General features: G+C 33.9%; 1 protein-coding gene across 1 annotated transcript; it reads right to left on the reverse strand.

The window, feature by feature from the left end:
* Positions 1 to 565: 565 nt before the first annotated feature.
* LOC111913808 (lysophospholipid acyltransferase LPEAT1) lies at positions 566 to 3,932 on the reverse strand. Its single transcript, XM_023909524.3, has 9 exons — positions 3,209 to 3,932; positions 2,734 to 2,853; positions 2,598 to 2,635; positions 2,423 to 2,487; positions 2,283 to 2,351; positions 2,071 to 2,204; positions 1,837 to 1,977; positions 940 to 1,003; positions 566 to 857 (listed from the first exon to the last, which is right to left on the reverse strand). The coding sequence occupies exons 1-9, from the start codon at positions 3,767 to 3,769 to the stop codon at positions 838 to 840; spliced, it is 1,212 nt and encodes a 403-aa protein (XP_023765292.1). The 5' UTR covers positions 3,770 to 3,932; the 3' UTR covers positions 566 to 837.
* Between the last annotated feature and the right edge of the window lie 6,511 nt (positions 3,933 to 10,443).

The raw sequence follows: 10,443 nt of genomic DNA on the forward strand, positions 1-10,443 counted from the left end.
ATGGGTTAATATTATGGGTGCGGATATCTCTTGAAGAGATTCATTAATTTTATCATTCACAACTTTATTTTTTTTTTTCTCGAAAAACACATTGTACTTTTTCATTTTTTACCAAAAACGTTGAGCTTTTTATTTGTATCCCCAAAAAAACCTCAAATTTTTAATTTATTTTGAAAACACCCACAACTCTTTATTTTTATTTATTTTGAAAAAAATTCTCACATTTGACAAGTTTTTTTGGATTTTTTTTTACTAAAAATGCCAAATTTAAAAATAATAATAATAAACAAACAAAAATACAAGTTTTTTTCAAAAATATAAAATTAAATTAAAGTTTAATCCAAAAAACAACACTCACTTATAAGGTATTTATGATATTAACCATAATATAATAGATAATAAACAAAAGAGACGAAAATAGCTATAAAAATCTTAACAATTTTGAAAATAAGCAACAACCCAATTATTTACGAATAACGAACGTGAGTTATGTGAGTTATGTTTTATATCCGTATATCCATCTAGCAGATAAGATAAATAAAATCAATATGTATAGCCAAAAACAAAAACAAAAACATATCCAACAAATTAAACATATTTTTAGTGATTACAACTTCCTAAATTAAAAAGCCTAAAAGAATTAAGAATGGGATGCTAACATATGAAGTTCCCTTCCATACATACATTTTTCAAAGAATAAAGATCATCATATATTGCTGCCTTCTTCTCCATCACTTCACTATCACACTATTATTTTTCCTTGTCTTTGTTTGCTTGCTTCCAAGCAAAAGAATAATAAATAGGTTTTGGGGTATACAAAAAGGCAACCTTTTTAGTTTATCTTTTAGCAAACAAACCTACATAAACACAAAACACAAAAAAGTAACCCAAAATGTCGTTTTGAGAGGTTGGCCATCATTCAAACAATAGTAAGCGTACCATGTATAGCCGCATGATATACTCTCTTCTCTGCCAATCCAATATCTGTCATTATTAAGTTCCCCTGCACAATTACATTACACCGATGATTGCGTCAGGTCCAGTTTCTTTAAAAAGTTAAACAGACTGCCCTGCGATGGAAGCCTAGTGGTTGAGAAGTGAAATTCCACACAGGACATCCAGGGTTTGAACCCTGGCACAGTGCACCAAAAATATTGCTAGTGTTTCACGATTGACCGCCCACGTGGGCCCTAGGGCGAGTTTTACTAAAATCAAATTTTCATTATTAAAATTTAGAGTAAATTACACGAATGGTCCCTATGGTTTGGGGTAATTTGTGTGATTGGTCCCTAACTTATCTAGTTAACTTGGAAGGTCCCTGTTTGTTTTTGTTACGCGTCTGGTCCCTACTGTTTATTTTTGTTACGTACTTGGTCCCTATCTTAGCTAAAAAGACTATTATTTAAATAGGAAAAAATGTTAGGGTAGGTAAGGTAAGGTGAAGGGGTGGGGTTGGAGTGTGTTTATTTAAATAAATTAAAAAAATCAAGGGAAAAATAGTCTTTTTAGGTAAGACAGGGACCAAGCGCATAACAAAAACAAACAACAGGGACCTTCCAAGTTAAAAAAATAAGTTAGGGACCAAACGTGTAAATTACCCTAAACCATAGGGACCATTCCTGTAATTTACTCTAAAATTTATTTATTTGATATGCCTCTTACTGTAGCCTCTGATATGCCTCTTACAGGGTCTGGTAAGAAGTTGAGTCTGACTAAATCAACAACTATCAAACAAGCCTTAATTATGACGTGTTACAACTTAGTAACCATTATGTTGTGACATTTTACGAATTTGCCCTCAACTATTTCCCCAAGTGTCAGATTTTAATAGCATACCTCACGAGCCATCAATCTCCGAACATTTTCAGCATACAATTTCGGATCATCCTTTTCTTCTTGTGAAGGGTAATAAAGTGGTAACCTCAGAACCGTTATATAATTTACAAATTGACACAAAAGCAAAATCACATGGCGAACCTACAAGTGGAATTAGAATGTATTAAAATAAATAAGAATTTTTTTTTTTTTTTGTTTTCGTATTAATGAATGGATGGATACTCAATTACTCACCCCAGATATGGTGTCCCAAGCTGGGCTAAATTTCTCATATGGATATCTCAAGATAACAGGAAGAACAGGAGCTTTTGACAAAAATGCCCCTGTTTTAAATGGAAGTATGTAGTCTCCATTTGTAGTTGTCCCTTCTGTATAAAAATAAAACACCAAATTCTAATTTCCACTCGTTTTTATACCAAAAAGAATCAAGAGAAGAAAAAGATTACCTGGAAAAAGCATCATCATGGGTGCAGATTTATCATGAAGAGATTCATTAATTCTGTCATTCACAACACCTGCAACCAACAAATTCAAAATGTACATTAATACAAACAATTTTAATCTATAAGGGGGTGGAGAGAAATACCTGAAACGCCCTTGAAATCTGATGTTTTTGACTCCCGTTGAACATATACACAACCAAGGCACTGGCTGAAAACAAGAAAAGGTAAAATTTAATAATGATTAATAAGCAAGAATGATAAATTATCGAAAGTAATTTAACTGTTTAAAGTTAAGAATGAATTGGAACTCAAACCAACCTGATAAGGCCAACAAGAGGGAGTTTGCTCACTGATTTCTTCAGCAATGAAATTAAAAGGAAGTAGGAACATGTCAGTTGTATCACTGAATATAAAAATATAAATCCAATGTTTTTGGTTCAAAAAATTAACAAACCTTGGCAACAAAGCTTGGAAATGAAGAGGACATATGGTATAAAATATCCAAATGTGAAACATGATTTGATATAATTGCTCCAGGTCTTTCAATTTCATTAGATTCATGATTGACTTCCAACTGACATTTATAGAGAAGCAAGGTAATCAGATGCTTATTGATTCATAATATAATCTTACAAATCATGCAAGAAGCATGATCATAGAACATTCAAGCTTGCTGCTTTTCTCTAGTAAAACATATGGTTCTTGCTTAAGAAGATGCAGGGATAACAATACTGGCATATATATGCTCTTTACAGTAGCTCATGTTGCATAATTTCTAAGAGAGTGTAATATGTTACGTAACATGAACATATATAAGCTGAATTCGATGGATTATTCATTCTGCATTGCCTTTGATTACGTTAACAAGTAGTAAACTCAATCTGGCATTACAAATTTGACTCGGATGAAGAAGTGAAAGAGAAAGGTACCTCATGATTGAATTTGTTGTCCATGTCTGGATCTCTATAAGTCTCCTTAATCCAATAAAACCCAAAAACGAAAAGCAATGCCCTCGAAAGAACCCTCCCAAACCAATAAATAATCCTTCTCCTCCACCCACCCATGTGGGAGTAATCGTCTTGCTCGTCTTCATGTTCCTGGTTTGGCGCCAAACACAGGGTACAAGCCCTACAAATCAAGTAATACAGCACAACAACCAACGTAGCAGACACCACACGCAGCGGGAAAAGCGTGATTATTGCAATTCCTAGAAGAACCTTCTGGGTCCACGGTAGTTTCGCGCGTCCCATTGTTCCGTACATGTCATGTCGGGCATACGCAGCGCATTGTTTCTCGAGCTCTTCGATGTCTGGCTCCGGTGTGGAGGAGGAGGAGGGGCCGGGTTTGTCATCGGTAGTGGTGGGTTTGGAAGTCGAAGATGAGGAGGAGGTGAGGAGAGGGAGATCATCTTTAATATGACCTTCTTCGAGATTTAATTCAGAATGTTGGGAGTGGGGTTCTGAGGACATGCCATGGGGTTCTGAATCCATTTATGATCAGAGGCGCTAATGGCGTTTGATTAGGTTTCCTGCAGGTAGTATGCCATGTGTTCGATGAAATGGGTAGGAGAAGAGTGGAGATTTGGTATTTGTAGTTTGTGCCCATCAAAGATCAGAAGATTGATGGATACGGGTTAGCGTGAAGTGTAAATGTGTAATGCTCCCACGTTAAAAACATAATTTTCAAAATTGCTCTTTAAAATACATAAAATCATTATCTTAATTAAAATGAATCCATCAATTAGAATATGTTTATTTACTTTTAAGTTGATATTTTTTTTTAAAGTTTATATAGTTAGATTTTATTTAAAATAACATTTGGTATTAATTAAAAAAGAGTGTGAAAATCAAAGACACGTATGACTTATCACCATCAACATAGTCATTTTCAAAATTTCATCCAAATCCAACATTCGCTTAATTGCTTATGCATTTATATTATCAACATTAAACTAATAAGAACATTTTTCTCCTTTTTTTTTGTAATATTGGATTATGAACTATTATGGTCCGAGTCAGCCTGACCACACCCAACTAGAAGTTTTGTTGTCCTTATTCTCAACGTCGTCTTGCATTGTTGTCTTGCATTGTTTTCTAACCATGATCCAATTTTTGTTTGTTTGTGAGAAAACGATAAAAAAAAATATTGATGATTTGTAAAAAAAATATAGTTTATAATTTTAGGATAAATTATAAATGTTTTTGTTAAACATTAATATATCATATTTGTCCAACTAGCGATCCATAGATTTTTTTTAAACATTGTGCAAAGAGTAAAAATGAGCCCGTAAATATAAATTTTGTATATAAGTAAAATTCATTAATACTACGATAAAATTTGATACCTAATAGACGCCGTCGCTAATTATATTAAGGACGAAGATTAAAAACGGTAAACTTGATCATTAATAAATAATTAGCAACGCAGCGAGACAGAATTCACCAGAATTCCAAAGTATTTTGCAACAAGCTAATACATCGTCAATTCGGTCGCTAATTCCATCGCTAAGTCTCTCGTTAATTTCGTCGTTGATTTGTCTTTGTTGCTTTTTGCAACGGATTTCCAACTAAAATTTTTGTTGTTGATTCATTCATTTGTAATACATAAACAAAATTTTGGCCCCTTCATGACAAGGGTCATGTACGATCGCACACCTCACACCTTATTAGGCTCGGCGGTGTGTTCAACCCTATTTGCCAACATTAGCAATGATGAAACCAAATCACTATAAACTAGATGTCGATAGTAAACCAGTAAAATTAACTAGTAAATATTATAAACATAAAGGAATAAAGCTTAAAGCAAATAAACCTCATAAGCAACTTTAACGCATTTTATGCATGTTTTCTAGCATTTTAAACACATTTCATGTATTTCTGTAACATCTGGTTTTATAGCCTAGTAATTTTAACCATTTTTGTAATAAAAATGGCAAAATGATAAATACGTTTTTATTAGGACCATGGATCCCGAACCATAGGAGAAACGCACTCCTTATTGAAGCATAATGCTTCGGGGTGGACTTTGCAAACTCATTCCATGGAAAACGTATTTATTAATCACATGTTTATCCTAAAATTTGGGTACGTAGGCGGGAGCCTTTCGGGAGGTGTTGGCATTGGCAACGATTTAAATAGGTCGCCTATTCGAAAAAAGCCATATCATTTGTCATTTATAACGTGGCATTTGCATGATTTTATTTGATGTACTTATCCTGAACTCTTAATTATATATTATTATTAAATGATTTTTGAAATAACTTGAGTCATAAGGAAATGGTTTTGGAAAAAAAAACTTATTATTTTGAAAGAAAAGGCTTTTCAAATGTTTTTTTTTGGGGAATATGGACTTAGGAATTGAGTATTGTCATTCTCAATTTCATTCCATAGTCACATTCTAGTATTACTCACTAGGGTCTCCAAGCCTAAGGTACTATTTTGACATATACTTGTAGATGAAGTTGAAGACTTGGGTTAGCTTTTACTTGTACACATAAAGGCCATGTATGTATTATTCATTTTTATGTTTGTAATGATACTTAATGAAACCTTATCATACACAATAAAACTAAAACTTTTGATTTAAATGTTTTGGGACCAAATTCTGCATTGAGATTTTCTAAAAGACCCACGCGAGTCTACTTTCATGACCAAAATTCCCCCTCCCCTAATGTGATGTCGGATGATTATTAGCTGCCCCGATCAGAACCACACCATGCCTAAATTGACCCTCTCAAGCTTCTAACCCACCTGGCCCCATTTACACTAAGCTTTCAACCCAACCGGGCTCCCATTAAAATCAATTTTCTTTACGATCTTTTCAAGGCTGACTTATACAACTTAATAGACACTTTTAAAAAAGGGATACTAATTTTAGAGAGAGAGAAGAATGAAAGGGAAAGTCTTGGAACAAGGATTTAGGCCTTTAATTTGTTATTTTGATTTGTAAACACATATTATAGGTACTTTTATCGTGATTTATCAACTTGTGCGTATCATTTTAGCTAGGATGTGTGGCTAAAACCCTATTTTCTGAATCTAAGTCATTTTTACATTTGGTTCATGTGATCTATCACAGATGGTCATTATGATTCCAATTGAGTAATGCATGTTCGATTGATTTTCTTCAAACCTTAATTTTAGACATTTAACTTGAATTGGCCACTTAGCTTAGATTATTAATAAGTGATTGTTAGTATGACTTTTGGAATACATAATTATTGTGGGTATTTTACCAAGTAAAAATGGTGTTTCATATTTATATACTTACCTCATAACATGTATTACATATTTAGAACTTTTCTAAACCTATGAAAGGGAAAATGTTGTTGGGGAACCTGTTTTCTTAATGCAATTATTTCAGTCATAATTCAAGAAATTGTTTGAACTTGACTACTTAGACTAGTTTTAGTTAAAGAACTTGTTTTAGCCAAATACTTTACAAGTGTTTTGCTATTAGACCTTATTAATACTTAGTACCAACTTCAACTGTGGACCAAACATCTTACATTATTCCAGTTAGTGATCATACCAAATGTACATAAAGTATGATTCTTCCTCAATTAATTATTTTCATTTCATATTATTGCATGGTTATTTAATACAAAGCTTTTGCTTCAATCAGGGTCGGCTCTATGTAGAGGTTTTTTAAGCTAGGGCTTAGGCCCCCCAATTCTAAGGGGCCCCATATTTTCCAAAATCCAAAATTTTAGTCCATTAAAAAATCCAATCCGATAACCACAAAATAATGAAGTCGAAGAATAAATCAACGATCGGTGCATTCATAAAACTGAAACGACATTGCATTCTTCTACCGATTTTATTTTCTGCGACATATTCATCTCATCTGTTTTTGATTTGCGAGTATAGTAAAGGCCAAAGGGCCCCAAATTTTTGGCTTGCTTAGAGCCCCTAAAATGATTGAGCCGCCCATGGCTTCAATGAACTAAGATATTGACATGGCTAGACCGATCAAAACTCAAAAGAAACTTTGTAAAAATATAAATTTATACATGAATCCAACAATATTTGTGAGCCTCGACTTTTTATGTCGGTCATTTGAATCATTGTAAAGTTTGTATGCTACCTTAAGATCTTCATTATTGGATCTCTAAGAAAAATCATTTTCTTGCCTAAATACACTCCTGCTTGGTTTGCTCATTTACAACTTGTTTTGTATTTTGGTGAACTTTAGATAACAAAAACAAAAGGAGAGACAAACAAAGTATGAGTGAAAGCATCTACATTATATTCTTATAGGGTAAATTCTCTAATTACTCATTTATTTAAGATGTATAACTTGAAGAGTTTGGTAGTTTTGTGCACTAATGATACCTATCTTGAATAATATTTATTTGGATGGTCTAAATTACGTGGAGCCTCTCTCCACGTGTGAACACCGCCCCCGGCTCCGGTAGGTTGGTGGTGGCGTGGGACTAGAGACGGAAGAAGACGAAAGAGGGGATTGGCTGGGGGCTTTTTGACCGTTGAAAAGCATTAAATAAAAAATATATATTTTTTATTTTTAATTTATTCTCTATATATATACATCTATTTTTACACAATTTTTTCAAAACAAACATACAAACTCTTTCAAATCAAACACACACATTCAACAAAAAATGGATAACCATTCTAATGATGAGTTGGTTTTGCACACACTATTTTCTACGGCAAAAGTCATGATTCATGCGAGAGGCGAAAGTTCACACCGCGAGAAGAAGCATAGGAAATGGATCAACCGGGATCGAGAGGCGGCAAATGAACTTTTGATACGTTATTATTTTGCCCCTGATAGTTTATATGACCTATCGAGATTTGAAGAACGTTTTTGTATTAGTAAAAATTTATTCTTACCTATAGCTAGAGATTTGGAACATAATTATGGGTTTTTCCAATTACGATGGGATGCTAGAGGTAAAAATGGTTTTACTACAATACAAAAATGTACGGCCGCTCTTAGACAATTGGCATATGGCATAATCGCAACGCTTCAGATGAGTATTTGAAAATATCTTAGAGGACGGGTCGAGAATGTACATATCTTTTCTGTGAGTATGTTATAGAGCTTTACCGTGACATATACTTGCGACATCCGACTAAAAGTGATGTCGAACAGTTGTATGTCGTGCATCAAGCTAAACATGGTTTTCCAGGGATGCTTGGTAGTATTGATTGTACACATTGGGAGTGGACAAATTGTCCCAATGCGTGACATGGTTAATTCACGTGATGTGATCATGGGGGTCTCGATTGTTATGTTACAGGCGGTTGTTTCACAAGATTTATGGTTTTGGAATGCATTGTTTGGTATGACGGGGTCCAACAATGACTTGAATGTGCTTCAAGCGTCTTCGTTATTTAACAATATTTTGGAGGGTAAAGCACCAGACATGTCATACGTTTTGAATGGAACTGAATATAAGTATGGGTGTTATCTACCTGATGGGATATATCCAGAGTATGCTACTTTTGTCAAATCATATTCATTTCTAGCCGATGAAAAAAGAAAATTGTTCAAGTTAGCACAAGAGTCTGCACGGAAGGATGTGGAACGAGCGTTAGGAGTCCTAAAACAAAAGTGACACATAATCAAACATCCAACACGAACATGGGATAGGGCAAAACTGATGACGGTGTTGACTGCTTGTGTTATTTTACATAACATGATAATAGAAGAAGATGACAGAGCTATTTGTTCATATACCGGGAACGATATACTTAATCCACCTGTAGTAATACAAGTTGGTAGCCCGACATACTTCTCTAGAGTTTTGGAAATACAAAATCTTAAAACACATCACAATCTACGTCATGATTTAACCGAGCACATATGAGGAAGACAACTCCAAGGGGGAAATGACAATGAAGATGAAAAGGATGAGGGCGATGAGGATGCAGACGGTGACGATGAGGAGAATGAGGGCAATGAGGATGGTGACGATGACGAGTAGTATTTGTCTATGGTTTTTGTGTTTTAAGTGTTTATGTTAATTAACTAGTGTAATGTTTTATTTGTTATGTTTTATGTTTATTTTATTAATTTAGGTTTTAAATTTCTATGTTTTTAATTAATGAAATTTGTTTTTTTTTTGTGTGTGTGTGTGTTTTCAAAAAATTTATTTATGTTATAAATTATGTTTTTAACTTAATATAAAGTAACAAAAAATAAAAAAATAAAAATATTTATTTACATTATAAATTATGTTTTTTATTTAATATAACGTTACAAAAAAATAAAAAAATAAAAATATTTATTTATGTTATAAATGATGTTTTTTATTTAATATAATATTAGAAAAAAAAAGTATATTGTTAGTGGTAAGCATTTCCTGTTTTTAGTGGGTTTGTGGTGAATGTGACGTGACGTAGAGGCATCACTACTTTTTCGGTGGGTTGGTAGTGACCACTCCCCACAGCTTTACAAGTTTTGTCCAATGCTTTATGACCGCTTTCATATGTCCGGAAAACTTATGCCTTTCATATGTCCCAAAACTTCTACCTTACTTATAAATTTAAACCAAATAAAAATATATCATTTTAAAGGTTAACATAGATTTTTACCTCAAGTTATTCCTTACACAACAACATCCTCGTCATTGTGATGCTGAGTAATACAAGAAAAGGGTAAATGTCACTGTAGCCCTATGACGTTTCATGATTTGGTTTAAATGGTCCCTTTTGTTTTTTTTTTGGCATTTAAAGGGAACAAAATGTAGTTTTACCGGCTAAGGTAGTCCAATGACCTGTTATTACAGGTTTCTTAGCCTAGTCACACTCCAAGTCATGTAATGAGTTCATTCGGAGTCGAAATCGCCCTACACGTCACCGAGTTGAGTCGAATCGGTTGCTTGGTCCCTAAGGGTCATTGTGGTCCCAATATATATAAAAGGGAGGGTTTAATAAAGCAAACCCTAATACATTATACCCATTCTCGGACAAACAATTACCGACAACAATGAGACAATCCCTTTCACGAGAATCATGAGATGGCTACCCCACCACCGTCACCAGATTCAATCTCGTTAAATTCTCGAGACCGGATGAACTTCAGTGACATACACACAATTTTTTGCGATTGGAGAGAGAATGGCAGAAACATAGGTGGAGATGGATCGCATTAAGGAGGAAATGGGGCGCGATTCTGTGATATCAAGGGTCGAAAT

This window comes from Lactuca sativa, chromosome 4, assembly GCF_002870075.4.
Source record: "Lactuca sativa cultivar Salinas chromosome 4, Lsat_Salinas_v11, whole genome shotgun sequence".
Taxonomy (NCBI): domain Eukaryota; kingdom Viridiplantae; phylum Streptophyta; class Magnoliopsida; order Asterales; family Asteraceae; genus Lactuca; species Lactuca sativa.